The 26,062-nt window shown below is 36.5% G+C and overlaps 1 protein-coding gene across 11 annotated transcripts in view; it reads left to right on the top strand.

The window, feature by feature from the left end:
- ECT2 (epithelial cell transforming 2) overlaps positions 1-26,062 on the top strand; it is a 63,966-nt gene that overhangs the window by 24,017 nt on the left and 13,887 nt on the right. For all 11 annotated transcript variants that reach the window (XM_082839883.1, XM_082839891.1, XM_082839884.1 and 8 more), the window contains 8 exons: positions 5,927-5,995; positions 7,144-7,254; positions 7,906-8,002; positions 10,054-10,135; positions 12,865-12,943; positions 13,327-13,446; positions 23,138-23,276; positions 24,773-24,927. In XM_082839883.1, coding sequence (XP_082696009.1) covers positions 5,927-5,995; positions 7,144-7,254; positions 7,906-8,002; positions 10,054-10,135; positions 12,865-12,943; positions 13,327-13,446; positions 23,138-23,276; positions 24,773-24,927 — 852 coding nt within the window. The remainder of the gene's footprint in view (positions 1-5,926; positions 5,996-7,143; positions 7,255-7,905; positions 8,003-10,053; positions 10,136-12,864; positions 12,944-13,326; positions 13,447-23,137; positions 23,277-24,772; positions 24,928-26,062) is intronic.

Raw genomic sequence — 26,062 nt, 5'->3', positions numbered from 1 at the left:
TTACAGATGTGAAACTGCTACATACAGAGATTAAATAATTCTTCTAAAGTCAGTCATATAATAAATGCTGGACACTGAATTTGAACCCTTTTTTGTCTCAGTCTGTTCTCCTAAACCCTAATGTTGTCTTGCCCCCCCTTCTAATGAGATAAAATTGACATATAGCATTGTATTAGTTTTAGGTGTACAACATAATGGATTGATATATATATTGCAAAATGGTCAACACAATAAGTTTAGTTAACATCTGCCACCACACATAGTTGTTTTTTTTTTTTCCTTTGTGATGAGAACTTTTAAGATCTACTCCCTTAGCAACTTTCAGATATACAAAACAGTATTGTTAACTATAGTCACCATGCTCTACATTACAGCCTAAGGACTTATTTTTCTTATAACTGGAAGTTTGGACCTTTTGACCACCTTTACGCATTTCACCCACTCCTCCCCGTGCCTCTGGCAACTACCAATCTGTTCTCTGTATCTATGAGGTTTTTTTTTTTAAATATTCCACATGTAAGTGAGATCATATAGTATTTGTTTTCTCTGACTTATCTCACGTAGCATAATGCCCTCAAGGTCCATCCATGTTGTCACAGATTGCAGGATAACCTTCTTTTCATGGCTGAATAATATTTCATTGTATATACCACATTTTCTTTATCCATTAATTCATTTATGGACACTTAGTTTCTTTCCATGTCCTGACTATTACTAATGCTGTATTGCTTCTTGATTATCATGCTGTAGATTTATTCTTTTAATATGTAAATGAATAAACCGTGTAAATGTGGCTTAAGCTTGTACAGTTTTTCATATCATCTTATTGGTATGGTATTCCTGAGAAGCACTGGTATCTATTTTATAGCATTGCATAGTGATTTCAGATATGGCCTGTGGAATAAAGTAGATTTGGGTTTGAAGTAAGGTAACTTTAATTGCTTCAGTTTTCTTATCTGTAAAATGGGGATAGTAGTATCTGAATCATGGGTGGTTGTGAAATTTTTATTCTCAGTTTTTACATTTTTATAAGTCACTAAGCATAGTGCCTAACACTGAGCATTCAATAAATAACAATAGCAATTCATATTACCAATAAACTAAATTCAGAAGGCAAGTAAACTAATGTTTAGATGTTTTGTGAAGGACTAAAATCATTTTTTACCCACTGTGTTTACAACCACTGTCTGGCATTTAGATTTCTATCAGTAAATATTTGCTGAACATTGGTCATGCTACTTTTAAATGTCCAAATTAGGACTGGAACTTAGTGTATTTTGTCATCCTAGATATCATGTGGATACCTTTAGCCTTATTCTTAATTTGCCTCCAACTTTTAGCATGCTAATATTTAGATTAAGTTGAGAATTTTTGAGATTGTTATGAACACCTCTTTTCCTAAGTGTGAATTTTTCCTTTTCAGGGCTAATCACCATTGGTCCTTCTGCAAATGCCTGCTTTTGTATGGAACTATGATGAAACAAAAGAGAAGGGAAAGGGTTGGAGGGAGAATGTTTTTTTTCTGTGTTTGTGCTTTGTTATTTGTTAATTTAGTATAAGTCCTAAGGTACCTTGTACTTGTTTCAGGAACAGGTGTATACTGGGAAATCTGCTAATTTGGAGTATTGTGAGCTAAGCAAAAGAGAAACGTATCTTGTATAAAAATAGATGGTAACAGGACAGAAGAAATCTTAGCGAGGAAGAAGAGAAGGAAGGAGCTTAGCTTTCTTAATCCCATCTGCTTACAACTTCCTCTACTTTTGCAATACACTTTGGGAGCTATGCTCTATGTCTTAGAACTATAGAGTTCTCCTTTCTTATGGCCAGGAGGTAACTTTGGGAGCATCCGATGGAGAATTGTGTAATGGACAAGGAGGAGACATGTCCCAGGGTCTGTCCGAAACTGAATCAAGCATATTCCTACAGAAACATTGTAAGAAATGGTGGCACTATGAATAATGCTGTTTGGGGCTCGCCTGCCCACCTGACTCCCCGTTTCTGGTGGGGAGAACTGTGGTATAGGTCAAGTAGAATGACATAGAATCAGGAGTCAGACAAGCCTGAGTATGAATACTCGTTCACAACTGTGTGATTTGGGACAAATTAATGTCTCTAAGCCTTAGTTTCTTTACTTAGTCCCTGAGCTAACAGTTGATTAGGGCAGAGATCTTTATTTAATCAACAAGCATGAGGATTTAAAGGTTAACCAGAAACAGTAGACTATTTTTCGGATCCCCTAGAGATTATTTTGCTCTCTGGTAACAATATTCTTATATAAGTATATGCAGCCATCCTGTAATTTTTTACACTTTAAAAATGTACCACTAGATTATATTGGCAGTGCTATAAGGTTGTTTTTTGTTTTTTTTTTGCATCACAGTTTTCCAAATATCTCCCTTATTTATATTAAATACATAGGAAAATATAGTTAATAATAGCTTATTGAGCACTACTATAGGGTTAGGGTTAGGGTTTCTTCTAAGTGCTAATCAAGTATTAACTAATTTAATCCTTTATGAGATAGGAGTCATTACTATCCTCATTTTTCATAATAGAAAATTGAGGCACTTTAAGGTTAAGTAACTTGCTTAACAGCACAAAACTAACAGGCTCTAGAACCAGTATTTAAAACTAACTAGTCAGTGCCAGAATTCACTACATTATATTGTTCCAAGATTAGTCTTATTTGTAATCTTTTTCTTTTGTTTCTTTCAAGTGCAGTTTTAAACAGTTAAATCTTTGTTCTTGACACTGTGAGCTGTTAAATTATTCTTGCTTGAGTTCGCCTTTTTGCTATTGGAAGTAAATTTTTTCCCTTTTGGCTTTTCTGAATCTGCAGAATATAGGGTAGTGGTTCTTAAATTATTTGGTCTCAGGGTCCCTTTTCATTCTTAAAAATGACTGAGGAACTTATGTTATATGGTTTTGTTATTTTTGGGTTTTTTTGGCGGTACACGGGCCTCTCACTGTTGTGGCCTCTCCCGTTGCGGAGCACAGGCTCTGGACGCACAGGCTCAGCAGCCATGGCTTACGGGCCCAGCCGCTCCGCAGCATGTGGGATCTTCCCGGACCGGGGCACGAACCCGTGTCCCCTGCATCAGCAGGCAGACTCTCATCCACTGCGCCACCAGGGAAGCCCTATATGGGTTTTATCTATTGGTATTAACTGTTTTTGAAATTAAAACAAAAATCTAATAGTATTTTTAAAGATGCATCAGTTTTTTTAACAGCTTTATTGAGGTACATTTTACATCTTTAAATTCAACCTTTTTAAAATATATGATTCAATGATTTTAATAACTTTACCACGTCATGCAACCACCACCATAAATCCATTTTAGAGCATTTCACCTTCCCCATTAAGATCCTTCATACCCATTTGTAGTAAACCCCATTCCTAGGCCCTGGTCCAGGCAACCACTAATCTACTTTCTTATGAATTTGCCTTTTCTAGAAACTTCATATAAATGTGAATATATAATATGTGGTGTCTTATGTCTGGGTTCTTTCACTTAGCATATTTTTGAATTTCATCTATGATTTAGTACGTTAGTAGTTTGTTCCTTTGTGTGGCCAGATAATAGTCTATTATACGGCTATCCTACATTTCTTTATCCATTCACCAACTGATGGAAATTTAGCTTGTTTTCAGTTTTTGGCTGTTATGAATAATGCTGATACGAACATTATGTGCAAATCTTCGTTTGGGCATGCTTTCATTCTCTTCCGTAGATACTTAGGAGTAGTAGAATTGTTAGGTCATATTGGTAGACTTATATTTAAAATTTTTGAGAAACTGCCAGGTTTTTACATCATTTTATATTCTCACCAGTAATCTATAAGAGTTCAGATTTCTACACATTCTTGCCAATACTTATCCTTTTTCTTTTATAGCCATTCTGGGATGTGAAGTGATTTTGATTTACATTTCCCTAATGATTAATGATGTTGAGCATCTTTTCATGTGCTTGTTAACCATTCATATATTACCTTTGTGAAATGTGTGTTTAGATCTGGTGCCCATTTTTTGGTTGGGTTGTTTGTTGTCTTACTGAGTTGTAAGAGTTCTCTGTAAACTATAGATACAAGTCCTTTATCAGCTATGTGTTTTGCAGAAATTTCCTCCCACCCTGTCATTGCTTGTCATTTCATTTATTTAGTGGTGTCTTTTGAAGTACCAAAATTTTTAATTTTGATGAAGTCCTATTTATCCATTTTTGAAAATGTAATGTGCTTTTGGTGTCATATCTAAGAAATTTTTTCCTAACCCAAGGTTTTGAAGATTTTCTCCTATATTTTCTTCTAGAGGTTGTATTGTTTTAGCTCTTACAATTAGGTCTAGAACCTATCTTGAGTTCATTTTTGGCTGAGGTGAGGGTTTAAGTTCATCTTTTTTTGTGTGGATATCCAATTTTTAAAACATACATTAATAAATTTAAAGTAATAATGACTCATTATATGATAGATAAATAACGTGTTCTTTTTAAAAAATAACTGATTTCCAAAACAAATAGTGAGGAGCGATGTTGATTTATGTTTTTTTTTCTGTCTGGCTTAATAGAATACTATTTCTCCTGCCTACTTCTTAATTCATTCTGTTGCGGTATCACACATCATATATATAGCCTCTAGAAAACTCTTATGAGAGAATTAGAATAAAAAAGTCAAATAATTCCTTAGTAGTGTAGTAAAAATAGTTTAATCTCGTGGATCCCACTAAAAAAGTGTGTTTTGGGTGGGTCTGCATATAACACTTTGAAAAGCTCTTGTATAAGTTTATTGATTAATTTCTACTTTAAAGTCACTTTTAGGATTTCAATTAGGGCATGTCATTTCTTGGTATTTCATTTTATCATCTGATTTGTGTTTTGTTTTATTATCCTAGAAAGCTTTTAGGGTGTCTTCTAAATTTTTGAAAATATATAGTATTTTAGGATGATGATTGAGAAATTTTATAGGCCAGGGATTAGCAAACTGTAGTCAGTGGACCGAATCCAGCCAATTTAGGATTTTGGTAAAGTTTTGCTTGTTTTGGTAAGGGAAGTTTTATTGATACACAGCCACACACAGTCATTTATGTATTATCTATGGCTCCTTCCACTCTACAAGGACAGAGCTGAGGACGTGTGACAGAAACCATGTAGCCTGCAAGCCTTAAAATACTTACCTTCTGGCCCTTTAAGTAAAGTTTGCTGACCCCTTTATAGATTACAGTTTCTAATGGCTGATGTTTCAGCAGCAAGATCGAAAGTAGTTTTCTATAATTAATTAATTCTATAATTAATCACACCATCAGCTTTATAGTTAATAATTAGAAAAGATACTGAACTACCACATCATACTGGGAAGTTAGACGTAGTCTTCCTTTTTTTTTTAAATAAATTTATTTATTTGTTTTTGCCTGCGTTGGGTCTTTGCTGCCGTGCACGGGCTTTTTCCTAGTTGCGGCAAGTGGGGGCTACTCTTCGTTGCGGTGTGCAGGCTTCTCATTGCAGTGACTTCTCTTGTTGCGGAGCATGGGCCCTAGGTGCGTGGGCTTCAGTAATTGTGGTGCGTGGGCTCAGTAGTTGTGGCTCACGGGCTTAGTTGCTCCACAGCATGTGGGATCTTACCGGACCAGGACTCGAACCCTTGTCCCCTGCATTGGCAGGTGGATTTTTAACCACTGCGCCACCCAGGGAAGTCCCTAGACTTAAATCTTATTGACTTGACATTCTTTATATTTTCTTAATTATTTTTCAAAGGATATTTTCCTCATAGTCAAAAAGTTAATTTCTTGTTGAGGAGAAAGAATGTTATTAATTGTTATACACATCAAATTAAGATACATTGTAAAGTGCATCTTTCAAATGAATATCTTAAATATAAAAAGATGTTAAAGAGATTGTCAAAATCAATCTCCTTGTCCCATTTTGTGTTTTTTCAGGATGATCTTGAAGACCTTATTGTTAATTGGGATGAGAGCAAAAGTATTGGTGATATCTTTCTTAAATATGTAAGTATTTTATTTCCTTTTTAAGTTTTCAGATTAAAGTATCATCTCAACAAGGACTGACAGGGAATGAAAGTTACCTGTTTAAATGTGAGAGCTTTCTAAACACTTTGACATAGTTGTGTTTGTAAAATATATTGCAAGTGTTCTTCTCTTCTGAAACATGCCTTCTCTATACAGTCTTAACACTTTCTTGATAGCTCAAGGTCATCATTAGGAACACTAATTGTTGTATTGTGCTACAAACATTTTACTATATATATGTTATTTGCCTCTTATAAATAGCCACAGATTAATGATTTTTTTGGAATTTTCAGTAATCAAGTTTTAGTCATTTCTTTCCTTAATTGATAGCAGTTTTTACTGTCTTTGTGTCTGCATAAAAGTTTCTAATGAACTGTTTCTTCTCTAAGATAAGAACAACATAGTTTATCAAATAAAGTATATTAATTTTGGATGAGATGCTGTGAATAGGATTTATAAATTTCTTTCAGTCTCTTTGGATATGATTTGTAAGTTTCACTGCCTTGGATTCTTGCCCATTTACTTTTGTTTTCCGAGGTCTCCTAACTTTGATCTTTACCCTATATCCCTTAGATGTTTTTTTTCTGGTTGGTTGAGAATTCCAAATGTGCAAATTATTGTCCCATATCTTTTTGATACCTGTTAGTCTCAATTAGTCAAGACATTTTCCTTTTTTTTTGTTTTCATTTTACCTAAAAATTACCCAGTACAGTTGGTCTTTTAATGGTGGTTTGGATCCTTCAGTAGATAATAGCTTGTTCTTGGATTCTGTATAGATCAACTGTAATTACTATATTCTGAACTTATAGAAGTTTTAAAACTTTGTCATGTTTATATCAATGCTATAAGCTTTCCTATACTTCTTTTTCTTTTTGAGTCTTTGTTTGCTTTTCAGGCTTTAGGCTCTGGGTACCAATTGATGCATTTTGTTTAGCAGTTAACACAGTAGTTAGTGAAAAGTTTATAAAATAAATTCCTGTATTTAACTTGAGAAGAAACTTATTTTAAACTTTTATTTTGGGTCCAGTATGTCAGATTTTGACTATTGATTATTCAACTTTAAGTTTCATTGACTAAGGGTAACATCCATTACCAATTAATGTGTTGTTTTTTTTAATTGTTGCTAGTCAAAAGATTTGGTAAAAACATACCCTCCATTTGTGAACTTCTTTGAAATGAGCAAGGAAACAATTATTAAATGTGAAAAACAGAAACCAAGATTTCATGCTTTTCTGAAGGTAATGTGCATTTCTTTCAAATAAAAATCTAATGAGTTCATTAAAATTATACTTTTAGTAAAAATGTATCCATGTAAGAACACCTTAATGTTATCTGTTAACTTTAGCTTTACCTGAGAGTGGCAGTGATGTTTGGCTTCACAAGTTTTGACATGCTACAAGCAGGATCCAAGAGGCAGCTGAATGAATATGAATGTTGTCTGTGGTTTTGTTTTCTTTTTTAATTTATTCATGTTTTAGTTCTCAAACACCTCTAAAAATTTTCCAATGAGTTTTGTTTTGCTTTTAATGATTTTTTTTTCTTACCAGTGCCTTACTTTGTTTATCCAAATGGTATCAGCATAATTAATATTTTAAATTTGTTTTTTTTTCTTTTGAATGGTGTAGATGTAAGAGAAACTCAAATGAAATGTATAAGAGTGCTTAGAGAACTCACTCTCTGTTTAAGGTGTTAATGCTTGGCTTGCCAGGAGGCCACTTCAGGCCTTGGGGAATTATTTAGCCACAGTAATCTGCCAGAGAACAACTGCCACCCTACTGCTGTTAGTTCTTATCAGGGCACAAATGATAAAAGTGTAATCTAGTAAATGTAATGTCTAATCTTTGCAGAAAACCTTTTAAATAATTATTGAATAAATTAATTCCTTTCAGATAAACCAAGCTAAACCAGAATGTGGGCGGCAAAGCCTTGTTGAACTTCTCATCCGACCAGTACAGAGGTTACCCAGTGTTGCATTACTTTTAAATGGTACTTGGCTGATCTTGGATGTTTCTATGGAATTGTTTTGTTCTAAAAATTTTGAAAAATTTCTCATTTTCAAAATCCTCTTAGGTTTCAACTTTAAAGCTTATATCTTTTACATAGGAAATATCTTTATGGATAATCTGAATAATCACTGGTGCTACAAAAATTCACTCTGGCCTAAAATGCTTTATTTGTTGTAATGTCAATTATATTGACTAGTATTGTACTTTTTGTCTGTCTACTAAAAGTCTTCTTATATTTCATGGTGCATCACTAATTTCACGATCAGTTTACATCCACACGAAATTCACCCACAAAATTACAAGATCAGAGATGATTAATGTGTCTCAAGTGGTTTAGTCTTTTTCTGAATCTTAGTAAAAGTTCTTTATGCTTCATTTTATGCTTTTTTTCTTACATTCTGCAGAACACTCTTGAAACATACATCCGTTTATTCTAAAACTTAAACTACAGATATAACTGAAAGGGATTTTTATAGCAGAGTTAATTTTTATGAATAAATATGAATAAATTATGCCTGCATGAAAAGAAAGGCATATTTATATGCTTTTATATTACCTGACTAAAGTAGTGAATAGTTTTAGGACAGTCAGTTTTTTTTTATTATTTTTATTTTTTTTAATTATTATTATTTTTTTTGCGGTACGCGGGCCCCTCACTCTTGTGGCCTCTCCAGTTGCGGAGCACAGGCTCCGGACGCACAGGCTCAGCGGCCATGGCTCACGGGCCCAGCTGCTCCGCGGCATGTGGGATCCTCCCGGACCGGGGCACGAACCCATGTCCCCTGCATTGGCAGGTGGACTCTCAACCACTGCGCCACCAGGGAAGCCCAATTTTTATATTTTTTAAATTTAAGTATGAAAATTAAATTACAAATAGGAATAAGTATAATAAAGTATTTTGGTCCCCAAACCTTAACTACAATAGTGTGTGTAGCAGATAAGGAGGCTAAGTTTGTGACTGTTTAATCTATTGTCTTTAAAGTATATTGGTTAAACTATGAGTTATGGTTGTAACTACAAAAATTGATCATTTTTATTCTCTTTGAGGTTATCTAATGTAGTTTATTACTAACATATAAGATGATTTCCCCAGTCTTTCAAAGCTATCCTGTTTTACAGATTATAAGAAGAATATATGAACACATGAACTTTTAACTTTACAAAGCAGGGTATTTTTTAAATTTATCTTCATTATTGTTTCCTTAAGTACTTATAGGAATCCCATCAAATGTTGTCATGACTAAAATGAACTTGATTTCTAAGTCTTTCTTCTATCATTCCACTTAAAAGATTAGGTGGGCCTGGTATTGGGGAACAAACAGTTAGATGGAACATTATAAGCAACTTGGATAAGAAGAGTCAAAGTGTAAGCATCTCATGAACCTACAAACTAAACAAAACCATCTCTTGAGGACACCAACTGCTTTCTGTGATGGAGCCATGGACCCCACTATGAAATATGGCATATATAATGATTTCTTAGCTAATTGAGAATCATGTGTTTTCCTTCAGCACTATGGAGAGAGTTTGAAGAATCTAGGAGTCCTCAAGCTTTACTAGAAGGGAATTGAAATAGTGTAAGAAAATCTGTTACATATTCTGGAAATTTAGTCAATGAAAAAACATGGAAACTTTAATATATTTAAGAAGAGAGCTCTTAAAAGGGAACATTGCATAAAACATTTTTTTTTTTTTTTTGCGATACGCGGGCCTCACACTGTTGTGGCCTCTCCCATTGCGGAGCACAGGCTCCGGACATGCAGGCTCAGTGGCCATGGCTCACAGGGCTCAGCCGCTCCGCAGCATGTGGTATCTTCCTGGACCGGGGCACGAACCCATGTCCCCTGCATCGGCAGGCGGACTCTCAACCACTGCACCACCAGGGAAGCCTGCATAAAACAAGTAAAAGTTAGATATTATTTTTAAAAAATTAATCAACCTGTATCTATCAAAGTGGACAGCATTTTTAAGTCATATTTGGAGAACCAATGAATTTTTTTTAATCATAGAGAAAACATTTTATCATTACAGATCTTAAGAAGCATACAGCTGAAGAAAATCCTGACAAAAGCACTCTAGAAAAAGCTATTGGATCACTAAAGGAAGTAATGACGTAAGTACATTATTTCAATTTTTTATTGCTCCTTAGATTTAAAATGGAATTGGTAGAACAACTAGAATCATAAATGGTGAGAAAAATATCAGTAGCATAATTCTGTAATAGTATCTAAATTATTTTATAGTAGTGTAGTCACACATTAAAATGTTAGAAGTATTGTTAAGCATACAATAATTAATTTAAAACATATTTCTGAAGGTATTGAACTATTATGCAGAGAGTAACAATGGTTTAGAAATGTGAAAATTGTAAAAAATACACTAGTAGACATTTTCTTCATATACCTCCAGTCTTAGCTTGTTTTTGTCTTCATATTCTTATAAACTACCCAAATCGAAATTGGGAATTTGACCATGATGTAAAGAAGAAGTTTATAATACTTTTTTCACATTAGCTTTGACTTTTTGTTTCTTACTTTGAATTCTATGGAATTAAATTGATACAGTTTGTTGGAGATGTATTAGAAGTATAAACGCAAAGAAATTTACTAGGGAACTTGATTGTTAAACTTAAGCTGTTTACTGTAGGTTTAACTTGAAGACATAGCATTGATCAGAAATGATTTTTTCCTGACTAATATGATCAAAATTGAAAACTCTGTTGCTGTTAATTGTTTTGCTTCATGAAGGGCGAGGGCATTTCACTTCTTTGAGCTTTACATAATAAACATATTCAGTAGATTTAAATGATTTCTGAGATTCCATGAGGTGCTTCTACGTGAAATAGCGTTTCTTAAAAATACTTGCAAAGGAGCTCCTAGAGAGAAAGATTACTATCTCTAGTGAAAGGATCCAGCAGTAGCATAATGCTCAAATTAATGAATACCAGCTTCTGTTGCTGCTGAAAGCATTATGCATATTTTGGCTTTTGCTTATGTTTGTATATTATATGTTAATCAGCCAGCCTTCACGCTTTTGCTTTGTTATTTTGGGATCAGGATAATAGTGTTTTTCAACACTTTGTGGTTTAACGTACTCACACGTTATTTAACTTGATCCTTTCTACAAACTACGAATTAAGCAGTGAGTGTTAACGTATTTTCATAAAAGATAAAAGCTTTTAGGTTTGTTGATTTTTTTCTATTCTCTATTTCATTCATTTTCACTCTGATCTTTATGATTTCTTTTTTCCTGCTTGCTTTAGATTTAGCTTGCTCTTTTTTCCTCCCCAGTGTCTTACAGTAGAAGGCTAGGAAACTGATTTGAGATCTTTTTTTTTTTCTTTTTTTTTTTTTTTTGCTGTACGCGGGCCTCTCACTGTTGCGGCCTCTCCCGTTGTGGAGCACAGGCTCTGGATGCACAGGCTCAGCGGCCATGGCTCACAGGCCCAGCTGCTCCGCGGCATGTGGGATCTTCCCGGACCAGGGCACGAACCCGTGTCCCCTGCATTGGCAGGCGGACTCTCAACCACTGCGCCACCAGGGAAGCCCTGAGATCATTTTTTTAATTGTACACTTTTTTTTTCACTTCTTTAAATTTATTTATTTTTGGCTGCACTGGGTCTTCATTGTTGTCTTCTTTGCTGTGCGGGGGCTTTCTCTAGTTGCGGTGAGCAGGGGCTACTCTTCATTGCGGTGTGCGGGCTTCTCATTGTGGTGGCTTCTCCTGTTGTGGAGCACAGGCTTTAGACGTGCAGGCTTCAGTAGTCGTGGCATGTGGGCTCTAGAGCGCAGGCTCAGAAGCTGTGGCACACAGGCTTAGTTGCTCCGTGGCATGTGGGAACTTCCTGGACCAGGGCTCAAACCCATGTCACCTGCATTGGCAGGCAGATTCTCAACCACTGCGCCACCAGGGAAGCCCCTAATTGTACACTTTTATAGCTATAAATTTCCCTTTAAGCATTGCTTTAGTCATATTCCATAAATTTTGTGTTTTTGTTTATCTGAAAGTATTTTCTAATTTCCCTTGTGATTACTTCTTGACCCATTGGTTGTGTAGGAGTGTTTTGGCTAATTCCCACATATTTGTGAATTTTCAAAATTTCCTTTTGTTATCAATTTCTGATTTTACTTCATTGTTTATGGAAAATATACTTTGTATTATTTCAGTCCTTTCAAACTTTTTGAGGCCTATTTTATGGCTTAACCTGGAGAATGTTCCATGTACACTTGAGGAGAATATATTGTGCTCTTTTTCATCATTTTACTTTCAGTCTATTTATGTCTTTGTATGTAAAGTGTATCTTTTGTATACAGGATATAATTGGCCTTGCATTGTTTCCTGTCTCACAGGAATTGACTTCCAGTGACTTGAGAACCCTGTTTGGTTATATTTTGATTGTTTTTATTTTTTTAGTTGTTTCAGGCAGAGTATATTTTTTTCCTCCTTATTCCATCTTGTCCGTTAGTCTTAATTTTTATTTCAGTGAAATGATTAGCATATGACTTAGGAATGATTTGCATAAAACCTTACCTGAACTTACACTTAGATTATGAGAACCTGAAGTTTATACCATTGTAACGTATTTTAGGAAGTGAGTGAGTATAGTGAGTATAATTTTTTAAAAAGACACAATATTGTAAGGACTAAAGCAAAATATACTTCTCTGAAGGGTTGTATGAAATTTTTTTTAATGTAGTGGGATACTTTTAGGGAATATTTTAACTGATACAGGTATCAAAATTAAGATAGACTCACATGGAAGGATTTTTGTTTGTGACACGAGATGTATGTATATACAGTTTTTATAGTCTTGTTCTAAAAGTAACCTTATTAATTTTTCAGCCATATTAATGAGGATAAGAGAAAGACAGAAGCTCAAAAGCAAATTTTCGATGTTGTTTATGAAGTAGATGGATGTCCAGTAGGTATTCATTTTTGATGATTGTCAACTTATTTTCTTTTTCTTGTTAACGGTTGACCCTTGAACAACTGGGTGTTAAGGGCATCAGCCCCACCAGTGCAGTAGAAAATCTGCATGTAACTTTATAGTTGGCCCTTTGTTTCTGTGGTTCTGTATTCATGGATTCAACCAATCATGGATCGTGTAGTACTTATTTATTGAAAAAACACTGTGTATAAGTGGACCAACACAGTTCAAACCTGTGTTGTTAAAGGCTCAACTGTATTTAGATTCTGCAGTTATAATATAAACAGAATCTCAACACAACTTTCTTTTAAATTATAACTTTTACAAATTATTTGCTATAAAGTAATCTTTTTTATTAACATTTTCAATCTATTCAGGCTAATCTTTTATCTTCTCACCGAAGCTTAGTTCAGCGAGTTGAAACAATTTCTCTAGGTGAGCACCCCTGTGACAGAGGAGAACAAGTAACCCTCTTCCTCTTCAATGACTGCCTAGAGGTAAAGTTGTCCTTAATACAGTATAATAACACTGCTGTTTTGTGTGACTTCACTGAATGTTTAAAACCAAACTTTGATTTAATTACAAAAACTTTAAATTAATTTAATTAAGTGATTAAAGTAAATAGCTTAAAGTGAACTTAATCACATTTTTTTGATGAGACTGGTTGTTGACTTAATACTATTAATTGAATGCTTTTAGGAGAAGGCCTAATATTAAGAAATGTGATGATTTTTTATGACTTCAGATCCAAGTCACAATGAAAATTTAGTTTATTTCCATGCAAATAAATGCTTAGGTGAAGAATTTTAGGAACTTCTTATATCTATGTATATTTCTTCAAGATTTACAAAATAATTATGAGTTCTTTTTGAAATTTAAGTAGATTTTTCCAGCAAAGAAATCAGCATTTTGTTGAAGAAGGAGATAAGTGGATTATTTAATACAATGAATTTATAATCCCCTGATTTCTTCCTTAAGTCTGCAGGTTTTAGAGTGAGTTAAGGGTCAGTTTATCAGATGCAGTGTAATGATTCTAATTCTAAAATTCTTATCTATCCAAGTTAAATTTTTTCCCCATATTAGTCCTACAGGCAGATTGAATTATATTTATGTGCTTTTTCAACCCCTTTCTTTCATTCTTTTATTCGTGTATTTTTAATCAACTAAACAGTCTAATTGGGGGATATAAAGGAATGTATTTTCCTTCATCTCAGAAAATAGAACACATTCTGTCTTCTAATGATAAAGTCATTAACCAGGAGACTCATTTGACATTTGTGTTATTGGGTAAGTTTTTGTTGCATTCATTGAAGTGATTTTGATTAGTTGCTGTTCTCTTTAAAATTTATACTTCTTCCTTTTATTCCTTTCTACTTCATTTCTTATCTAGTGCTACCCTCTTGTATCATGCACATTAGTATTTTTTTTTTAACATCTTTATTGGAGTCTAATTTTTTTTTTTTTTTTTTTTGCGGTACGCGGGCCTCTCACTGTTGTGGCCTCTCCCGTTGCGGACCACAGGCTCCAGACGCACAGGCCCAGCGGCCATGGCTCACGGGCCAAGCCGCTCCGCGGCATGTGGGATCCTTTCGGACCCGGGCACGAACCCGTGTCCCCTGCATTGGCAGGCAGACTCTCAACCACTGCGCCACCAGGGAAGCCCTGGAGTATAATTGATTTACAATGGTGTGTTAGTTTCTGCTTTATAACAAAATGAATCAGCTATACATATATCCCGATAGCTCCTCCCGCTTGCATCTCCCTCCCACCATCCCTATCCCACCCCACTAGGTGGTCACAAAGCACCAAGCTGATCTCCCTATGCTATGTGGCTTCTTTCCACTAGCTATCTGTTTTACATTTGGTAGTGTATATATGTCCATGCCAGTCTCTCACTTCGTCCCAGCTTACCCTTCCCCCTTCCCGTGTCCGCAAGTCCATTCTCTATGTCTGCCTCTTTATTCCTGTCCTGCCCCTAGGTTCTTCAGAACCTTTTTTTTTTTGTATTCCATATATATGTGTTACCATATGGTGTTTGTTTTTCTCTTTCTGACTTAACTTCACTCTGTATGACAGACTCTAGGTCCATCCACCTCACTACAAATAACTCAGTTTTGTTCTTTTTATGGCTGAGTAATATTCCATTGTATATATGTGCCACATCTTCTTTATCCATTCATCTGTTGATGGACAGACACTTAGGTTGCTTCCATGTCCTGGCTATCATAAATAGAGCTGGAATGAACATTGTGGCACATGACTCTTTGTTTTTTTGGGTTTTTTTTTTAATTTTTCAATTTTATTTTATTTATTTTTTTATACAGCAGGTTCTTATTCATTATCCATTTTATACATATTAGTGTATATATGTCAATCCCAATCTCCCAATTCATCACACCACCACTCTCCCCCTTGGTGTCCATAACATTTCTTCTCTACATTTGTGTCTCTATTTCTGCCCTGCAAACTGGTTCATCTGTACCATTTTTCTAGGCTCCACATATATGCGTTAATATACAATATTTTTCTCTTTCTGACTCACTTCACTCTGTATGACAGTCTCTAGATCCATCCACATCTCTACAAATGACCCAATTTTGTTCCTTTTTATGGCTGAGTAACATTCCATTGTATATATGTACCACATCTTCTTCATCCATTCATCTGTCAATGGGCATTTGTGTGTATTGAAGAATCCTTGCATTCCTGGGATAAACCCCACTTGATCATGGTGTATGATCCTTTTAATGTGCTGTTGGATTCTGTTTGCTAGTATTTTGTTGAGGAATTTTGAATCTATGTTCATCAGTGATATTGGCCTGTAGTTTTCTTTCTTTGTGACATCTTTGTCTAGTTTTGGTATCATGGTGATGGTGGCCTCGTAGAATGAGTTTGGGTGTGTTCCTCCCTCTGCTATATTTAGGAAGAGTTTGAGAAGGATAGGTGTTAGCTCTTCTCTAAATGTTTGATAGAATTCACCTGTGAAGCCATCTGATCCTGGGCTTTTGTTTGTTGGAATATTTTTTATTTTATTTTATTTTATTTTATTTATTTTTTTGTTTGTTGGAATATTTTTAATCATAGTTTCAAATGCAGTGCTTGTGATTGGTCTGTTCATGTTTTCTATTTCTTCCTGGTTCAGTGTTGGAAGGTTGTGCATTTCTAAGAATTTGTCCATTTCTTCCAGGTTGTCCATTTTATTGGCATATAGTTGCTTGCAATAGTCTCTCATAATCCTTTGTATTTTCTGCATTGTCAGTTGTTACTTTTCCTATTTCTTTTCTAATTCTATTGATTTGAGTCTTCTCCCTTTTTTTCTTGAGGAGCCTGACTAATGGTTTATCAATATGGTTTATTTTCTCAAAGAACCAGCTTTTAGTTTTATTGATCTTTGCTATTGTTTCCTTCATTTCTTTTTCATTTATTTCTGATCTGATCTTTATGACTTCTTTCCTTCTGCTAACTTTGGGGTTTTTTTGTTCTTCTTTCTCTAATTGCTTTAGGTGTAAGGTTAGGTTGTTTATTTGAGATGTTTCTTGTTTCTTGAGGTAGGATTGTATTGCTGTAAAGTTCCCTCTTAGAACTGCTTCTGCTGCATCCCATGGGTTTTGGGTCATCGTGTTTTCCTTGTCATTTGTTTCTAGGTTTTTTTTTTGTTTGTTTGTTTGTTTTTTGTGGTACACGGGCCTCTCACTCCTGTGGCCTCTCCCGTTGTGGAGCACAGGCTCCGGACGCGCAGGCTCAGCAGCCATGGCTCACTGGCCCAGCCACTCCGCGGCATGTGGGATCCTCCCGGACCAGGGCACGAACCCCCATCCCCTGCATCAGCAGGCGGACTCTCAACCACTGCGCCACCAGGGAAGCTCTCTGGGTATTTTTTGATTTCCTCTTTGATTTCTTCAATGATCTCTTGTTTCTCAACTAGTGTACTGTTTAGCCTCCATGTGTTTGTATTTTTTCCTGTAATTGATATCTAGTCTGCTAGCGTTGTGGTTGGAAAAGATACTTGATACGATTTCAGTTTTCTTAAATTTACCAAAGCTTGATTTGTGACCCAAGATATGATCTCTCCTGGGGAATGTTCTATAAGCACTTGAGAAGAAAGTGTATTCTATTGTTTTTGGATGGAATGTCCTATAACTATCAATTAAGTCCATCTTGTTTAATGTATCATTTAAAGCTTGTGTTTCCTTATTTATTTTCATTTTGGATGATCTGTCCATTGTTGAAAGTGGGGTATTAAAGTCCCCTAATATGAATTTGTTACTGTCGATTTCTCCTTTTATGGCTGTTAGCATTTGCCTTATGTGCTCCTATGTTGGATCCATAAATACTTATAATTGTTATATCTTCTTAGATTGATCCCTTGATCATTATGTAGTGTCCATATTTGTCTCTTGTAATAGTCTTTGTTTTAAAGTCTGTTTTGTCTGATATGAGAATTGCTACTCCAGCTTTTTTTTTTTTTTTTTTTGGTGGTACGCAGGCATCTCACTGCTGCAGCCTCTTCCGTCACGGAGCACAGGCTCCAGATGTGCAGGTGCAGCGGCCATGGCTCACGGGCCCAGCCACTCCGCGGCACGCGGGACCCTCCCGGACTGGGGCACGAACCCGTATCCCCTGCATTGGCAGGCAGACTCCCAACCACTGCGCCACCAGGGAAGCCCTCCAGCTTTCTTTTGATTTCCTTTTGCTTGGAATATCTTTTTCCATCCCTTCACTTTCAGTCTGTATGTGTCCCTAGGTCTGGAGTGGGTCCCTTGTAGACAGCATATGTACGGGTCTTGTTTTTGTATCCATTCACCCAGTCTGTGTCTTTTGGTTGGAACACTTAATCCATTTACATTTAAGGTAGTTATCGATATGTATGTTCCTATTACCATTTTCTTAATTGTTTTGGGTTTGTTATTGTAGGTCTTTTCCTTCTTTTGTTTTTCCTGCCTAGAGAAGTTCCTTTAGCATTTGTTGTAAAGCTGGTTTGGTGGTGCCGAATTCTCTTAGCCTTTGCTTGTCTGTAAAGGTTTTAATTTCTCCATCAAATCTGAATGAGATCCTTGCTGGGTAGAGTAATCTTGGTAGTAGGTTTTTCCCTTTCATCACTTTAAATATGTCCTGCTACTCCCTTCTGGCTTGCAGAGTTTCTGCTGAAGGCTCAGCTGTTAACCTTATGGGGATTCCCTTGTATGTTATTTGTTGTTTTTCCCTTGCTGCTTTTAATATTTTTTCTTTGTATTTAATTTTTAGTAGTTTGATTAATTTCTGTCTTGGTGTGTTTCTCCTTGGATTTATCCTGTATGGGACTCTCTTTGCTTCCTGGATTTGATTGACTATTTCCTTTCCCATATTAGGGAAGTATTCAAGTATAATCTCTTCAAATATTTTCTCAGTCCCTTTCTTTTTCTCTTCATCTTCTGGGACCCCTATAATTTGAATGTTGGTGTGTTTAATGTTGTCCCAGAGGTCTCTGAGACGGTCCTCAGTTCTTTTCATTCTTTTTTTCTTTATTCTGCTCTGCGGTAGTTATTTCCACTATGGTATCTTCCAGGTCACTTATCTGTTCTTTCTCAGTTATTCTGCTATTGATTCCTTCTAGAGAATTTTTAATTTCATTTATTGTGCTGTTCATCATTGTTTGTTTGCTCTTTAGTTCTTCTAGGTCCGTGTTAAACACTTCTTGTGTTTCCTCCATTCTATTTCCAAGATTTTGGATCATCTTTACCATCATTACTCTGAATTTGTTTTCAGGTACACTGCCTATTTCCTCTTCATTTGTTTGGTCTGGTGGGTTTTTACCTTGCTCCTTCATCTGCTGTGTGTTTCTCTGTCTTCTCATTGTTCTTAACTTACTGTGTTTGGGGTTTCCTTTTCACAGGCTGCAGGTTTGTAGTTACCATTGATTTTGGTGTCTGGCCCAGTGGCTAAAGTTGGTTCAGTGGGTTGTGTAGGCTTCCTGGTGGAGGGGACTGGTGCCTGTGTTCTGGTGGATGAGGCTGGATCTTGTCTTTCTGGTGGACATGACTGCATCTGGTGGTGTGTTTTGTGGTTTTGTGGTGTCTGTGACCTTATTATGATTTTAGGCAGCCTCTCTGCTCATGGGTAGCGTTGTGTTCCTGTCTTGTTAGTTGTTTGGGATAAGGTATCCAGCACTGTAGCTTGCTGGTCGTTGAGTGGAGCTGGGTCTTAGCGTTGAGGTGCAGATCTCTGGGAGAGCTTTCGCCGTTTGATATTACATGAAGTCGGGAGTTCTCTGGTAGACCAGTATCCTGAATTTGGCTCTCCCACGTCAGAGGCACAGGCCTGACACCTGGCTGGAGTACCAAGACCCTGTTAGCCACATGGCTCAGAAGAAAAGGGAGAAACAAAGACATAAAGAAAGAAAGAAAAATAAATAAAATGAAGTTATTAAAATAAAAAATAAAAACGTTATTAAAAATAAAAAAATAAGAAGTAATTTTAAAAAAGAAAAGAAAGACAGAAGAGAACGACCAAAGCAAAATACAGATCCACCAATGATAACAAGCTCCAAAAAGTATACTAAAAAAAAAAAAAGTAGACAGACAGAGCCTTAGGACAAATGGTAAAAGCAACGCTATACAGACAGAATCACACAAAGAAGCACACACATACACATTCACAAAAAGAGAAAAAGGGGGGAAAAAATCTATGTATTAAAAAAAAAAAATAGGAAGAGAGCAACCAAAGCAATAAACAAATCTACCAATGATAATAAACTCTAAATACTAAACTAAGATAAACATAAGACCAGACACAAATGAGATGCAGAAAGCAAACCCCAAGTCTACAGTTGCTCCCGAAGTCCACCTCCTCAATTTGGGATGATTCGTTGTCTATTCAGGTATTCCACAGATGCAGGGTACATCAGGGTGACTGTGGAGATGTCATCCGCTGCTCCTGAAGCTGCAGGGAGAGATTTCCTTTCTCTTCTTTGTTCCCACAGCTCCTGGAGTTCAGCTTTAGATTTGGCCCTGACTCTGCCTGTAGGTCGCCTGAGCGCATCTGTTCCCACCCAGACAGGACGGGGTTAAAGGAGCAGCTGATTAGGGGGCTCTGGCTCACTCAGGGCGGGGGGAGGGAGGGGTACGGAATGTGGGGCCGAGCGTGCCGCGGCAGAGGCCCACATGACGTTGCAACAGCCTGAGGTGCGCCATGTGTTCTCCCGGGGAAGTTGTCCCTGGATCACAGGACCCTGGCAGTGGCGGGCTGCACAGGCTCCCAGGAGGGGAGGTGTGAGTAGTGACCTGTGCTCGCACACAGGCTTCTTGGTGGCGGCAGCAACAGCCTTGGTGTCTCATGCCTGTCTCTCGTGTCCGTGCTGATAGCCGCGACTTGCACCCATCTCTGGACCTAATTTAGGCGGTGCTCTGAATCCCCTCTCCTCGTGCACCCCAAAACAATGATCTCTTGCCTTTTCGGCAGCTCCATACTTTTTCCCGGACTCTCTCCCGACTAGCTGTGGTGCACTAGCCCCTTCAGGGTGTGTTCACGCTGCCAGCCCCATTCCTCTCCCTGGGATCTGACCGAAGCCCAAGCCTCAGCTCCCAGCCCCCGCCCACCCCGGCGGCTGAGTAGACAAGCCTCTTGGGCTGGTGAGTGCTTGTCGGCACCGATACTCTGTGTGGGAATCTCTCCACTTTGCCCTCTGCACCCCTGTTGCTGCGCTCTCCTCCATGGCACTGAAGTTTCCCCCCCGCCCACCCCCCTGTCTCCACCAGTGAACGGGCTTCCTAATGTGTGGAAACCTTTCCTCCTTCACAGCTCCCTCCCACTGGTGCGGGTCCCGTCCCTATCCTTTTGTCTCTGTTTATTCTTTTCTCTTTTGCCCTACCCAGGTACGTGGGGGAGTTTCTTGCCTTTTGGGAGGTCTGAGGTCTTCTGCCAGCGTTCAGTAGGTGTTCTGTAGGAGTTGTTCCACATGCAGATGTATTTCTGATGTATTTGTGGGGAGGAAGATGATCTCCATGTCTTACTCCTCCGCCATCTTGAAGGTCTCCTGCACATTAGTTTTTAAAGTATAAATACAACAGAATCTTACAGAAAAAGCCAGGTACAGTTACAGGTGCAATAAAATCTCACCAAAAATGTACTTGTGTTAAAGAGTTTTGTTGTTGTGAAGTTAGTAAAAAATGGTATTTTCATTTGGTCAGTAGTGTCACAAAACACAAAAGTAAAGGCAGTGAAAATACTGTACACAATTGACCTTACCCCGAACTGAGAAAGTTATAAAAAATCATGAGGCAGATAATTCTGAACTACTTGTCTCCCCTGTAATGAGAGCTTTAGCCGGCTCTGCTTTTGAGAACAGGGACTAGGTAGAGTCAATTTTTGATCATATTTTATTTGAATCTGCAGTATCATGCTCACTGAGTACCATGTAGCTGCTTAGTAGTTCTGTTTGTTTGCTTTCATTAAAGCTTTTGTAAGTTTTTCCTGTTGACATTCATAGGTCAGCTGGCTCCATTCATCTAATAGGTTAGGTTATCTGTACTTCCTTTGCTAATCCATTCTGGTCTTTATCCTCTTAATCCTTAGATAGCTGAGACTTACTTTAAATTTTACATCCCCTTCAATTTTTGTGAAGTCTTCTACAACTGGCTCATTGACTTACCTTCCATTTTAATTCCTGCCATTGGTCATTCCTTGTAGCCTCCAAGTCTGTTATCTGATACCCTGGTTTCTCACTTCCTTCATCTTCCTGAATTCAGTGACTTTTTGTTCTACTCTCTCTTAGTCTCCATGTCAGAATCACATTAACTGTAACATTTCTATTTCTAACATTAAATTTGAACTCCAAATTTATAATTTGGACTTTTAGATTTATAAACTCTTATTCTTTAGCTTGTTTGTTTAAAAAAAAAAAAAAACTTTGAGCAAATTTGGAATGAAGAGAATGATAAAAGTTAGAAGCATTTAAAATAGATAAGATCTAAACTGACTTCACTTAAACATGACAGGTGATGTATCTATATTTTGAGTTTTTACCTTGATGGACTAGCATTTGTATCATCAATATTAGCACTTGTCATCGTTTTTCCTTTTTAAAAATGAAACTTAAAATTATTTATTTTGCTTAGCTAAATTAAAAGTATATTCAAATAGTACAGTGGAAATAATTATTTAAAGAATCAGCTTTTTTCATATATTAATGTAAATGGGCCTTTAATATTTGATATGTATCATAGATCTGTGTCATATTTCTGCATCAATGTGAATATGATACTGACTGCCTTTTGATCTTTTCTCATTAGCCAACACAAGCTATCAACAGTACATTTTTCAGCCTTACTTTGTCATATTCATGATGATGACCAGTCAATCTCAATTCATTAAGTAGCTTAATCTAAATCATTTTGTGTTAATGTCTTTCAGTTGATGATTATAACCCCCAAAGAAATGTTCTTTTAAAAAGGCAAAATAATATACTAGGATTTCATGGAAATGAAAACAATAAATTTAAAGACCTTATAAAATTCACAGAACTCAAATACATCATGAGTCACAGGGTCCTTTCTGATTTTGTTCCTGTCTTCTCCAGCATTACTTTACCTGTCTTCCTTTGCATGAGTTCCCAGTTTAGGTAAAGTTATATCTTAACAGAGCACCTTGACTTTATAATTTGTATCAATTTGTAATGTATTATTTAGTTACTTTAATTTTCCTGTTTGTCAGTAGTATGTAGGTATCATGAGAGCCAGAACCATTTCTGTATTATTCACTCCTTTATCCTCAGTGCCTTGCAAAGCATCTGAGATAATTGTGTATTCTGCTCTTACACTGAAATCAATTATCTTTTGAACCCAAGGCAGCAATCCCAGAGCAACTATTCCCCTTTCCGAATTCAAGGCCTTTTATTGAAGGTTCCTTCATCCTTTGATCCTGTTACTTCTCACAGTGCTTCTAAGTTCTTTCACACCTCTGGGATCTTTTCCATATATCCTGTTTTCCTGACTTTTGAGCTCTTCTCATATAAACATGAGCATTCCTGCTACATAGTTACATGTATGAATCTGTCACATAGTAACTATGCTTCTTATCAGATAGTAATTTTGGAATGACTGGTAGTTAAATAAGCTGCATATAGATTTATGTGATTAGTGCCATTTAACTTTTAAGCATTTGGTGTTTGTTTTTATGTTACTGACGATGACTTTTTTTTTTTTCTATAATCAGATAGCAAGAAAACGACACAAGGTTATTGGCACTTTTAGGAGTCCTCATGGCCAGACCCGACCCCCAGCTTCTCTTAAGCATATTCATCTAATGCCTCTTTCTCAGATTAAGAAGGTGCTAGACATACGAGAGACAGAAGGTATGGTCATTGGATAAACTATTGGCTAGATAAAAATAGTTTATATTCATTGAAATATATATTTTTTAAGCTGGTATATTATCTTTAAATATTGTTGGTTAGTTCTGGCAAAGTAATTGTTCTTATACTTCAACTACATCTCTAGGAACTGGGAGATTTTTAGTTCAAATGGAAATACTATCTCAGTCTGAAGGATATCTTCATCTCTTAAGGGATAGAGAGCTTTTAAGTGGTTACATGTCAAAATAGAGCCCATTCCCACACCAAAACTTATTTTTATTCCTTCAGAATCCGAAGACAATTGTAGTCTATTACGTGTGCCCCACAGCTTATAACCTTCCCTGTTGCCAATGGCTGTATTGTTAGGGATACACTTAGGATATGACAGGAATAGATGTGCATGAGTAAGTACACCCAAAGTAACTATGGTAGACTCAACATGGGCTCAAATGTGTATTAAGGAAAGCTTTTACTCTATACTTTGGGAGTGTTAGAGAGGATTCTTTGAAGGCCTGAAATTGGGAAAAGTTTATACCTACTGGCGCAGTATCAGTTTTTAAAATAGTACCTAGTGATGTGCATGCCTGGCAATATTTTGTTTGTTTAGGCATATATTTTTACAGTGTAAACTGGTTCCATTACTGATCCCATCCTCAAATGATGGAAAGCTTTTAATTTATGAGAAACAATAAAAAAACCCTTAAATGGCAACTTATATTGCTATCTTTACTCAATTGTCAAATTCTGGATTTATTAAAGGTTACATAGAACATTCACTTAAATGATCTCTATATTTTTGGATTATAATTATGGAAGACTTCATTGTTTAAAATAGGTTCTGTTTTAGCATCTTGGTCATAAAACATTTCGTAACAATTTGAGTATTTTATTTATTTGAACTTGATTTAAATAGGTTGAATTATTGAATTATTCTTACAATGTCACTTTATTTTAAAACTTAAATTCTAGAATTCTAAGAAATGATATAATCTAATTTTTTAAAACTCCATCAAAGAAAATATGAAATGTCATGGAAAATACTGCTTACTTAACAATATCATTGTTGGTTCCTCACATGGTACATACTATTATAATTCTTTCCAGTGTTTCAACTTAATATGATGCTATTCTTTGTCCAGTTAAAAACAGAGGGGAGGGCTTCCCTGGTGGCACAGTGGTTGAGAGTCCGCCTGCCGATGCAGGGGACACGGGTTTGTGCCCCGGTCCGGGAAGATCCTACGTGCTGCGGAGCGGCTAGGCCCATGAGCTATGGCCGCTGAGCCTGTGCGTCCAGAGCCTATGCTCCGCAACGGGAGAGGCCACAACAGTGAGAGGCCCATGTAACACACACACACACACAAAAAAAAAGCAGAGGGGACAGAAAAGGTAGAGAAGAGATAATTTTTTGGAGTTTCATTGCTCTGAGGGAACTTGTGTTAAGTCTGTCATTTTCCAAGGAGTAACATTTAATGTTTGTGATTATTCTGGAACCCTAGATTGCCATAATGCTTTTGCCTTGCTTGTGAGGCCACCTACAGAGCAGGCAAATGTGCTGCTCAGTTTCCAGATGACATCAGAGGAACCTCCAAAAGAAAACTGGCTAAAGATGCTATGTCGACATGTAGCCAACACCATTTGTAAAGCAGATGCTGTAAGTTCTTAAACCACTATTATAATGAAAGTTTAAACTCCATGGTAATATACAGACTAAACGTGTACGTTTCTAATGACTTGTTAATTATGGATGAAGGAGAGTTTGTGTTGTGTTTATTGAGGAAAACTGATTTAAAAGTTGCTTTGGAGGAAATTTTTAAAAATATAGACACATGAAACATTTCTTTGAGTCCCTAGCTTACAGACAGGGCCTCATATATAAGGCCTCATAGCCTTACAGCTCCTTTGGCTCTGCTGTAGTGAAGCTTTTGGGACTTATAATGTATTTTCATTAATGCTCTTTGACTTGGCTATCTGTGAGAGAGTATTTTGTTCTATTGTTCTTTTATCTTATTGAGAGCAATAGGTGAATTGTAGCAAGTTGCTTTTCCTGTTAGGCAAGTTGCCAATGCAGTTTTCTTAGTCCAATCTCTTAAAATCAAATGCCATTATGAATATATAACCATTTTTATCCTGTACAGATTAAAGTGAAGATATATGAGAAAATCAAATTCTTGAAGTTAAATGACTCACCAGAAATCAGGTAGCTTGTAGTAGATCTTGGATGAAATCTAGGTCCATTAAAAGATAATTTGGGGGCTTCCCTGGTGGCGCAGTGGTTGAGAGTCCGCCTGCCGATGCAGGGGACACGGGTTCGTGCCCCTGTCCAGGAAGATCCCACATGCTGCGGAGCGGCTAGGCCCGTGAGCCATGGCCGCTGAGCCTGCACGTCCGGAGCCTGTGCTCTGCAAACGGGAGAGGCCACAACAGTGAGAGGCCCACATACCGAAAAAAAAAAAAAAAAAAAAGATAATTTGATTTCTTCATTATATATGGAAGAGACATGTGATAGATATAGATCCCTTCATCTTTGCACAAATGACATAGATGGAGGAGAATGTATAGACAGATAACCTTTTTCAGTATAGTACTTGGACATTTCCTGTGGGAATAAAACATACAGTTTATTATAGTTAAATCTGATCTTAAAGACATTGAGGTATAATTATTATTGCTTATAAAGTAAATACTTTATTAAAAGTATTTACCTAACTGTTTAGAAAAATTAACAGACTTTTAAATTTTATGTTTTTTAATTGAAGTATAGTTGATTTACAGCATTGTGTTAGTTT

Source organism: Leucopleurus acutus (assembly GCF_964270905.1).
Source record: "Leucopleurus acutus genome assembly, chromosome: 5".
In the NCBI taxonomy this organism is placed as follows: Eukaryota; Metazoa; Chordata; class Mammalia; order Artiodactyla; family Delphinidae; genus Leucopleurus; species Leucopleurus acutus.
This window is presented reverse-complemented; position numbering and strand designations above follow the sequence as displayed.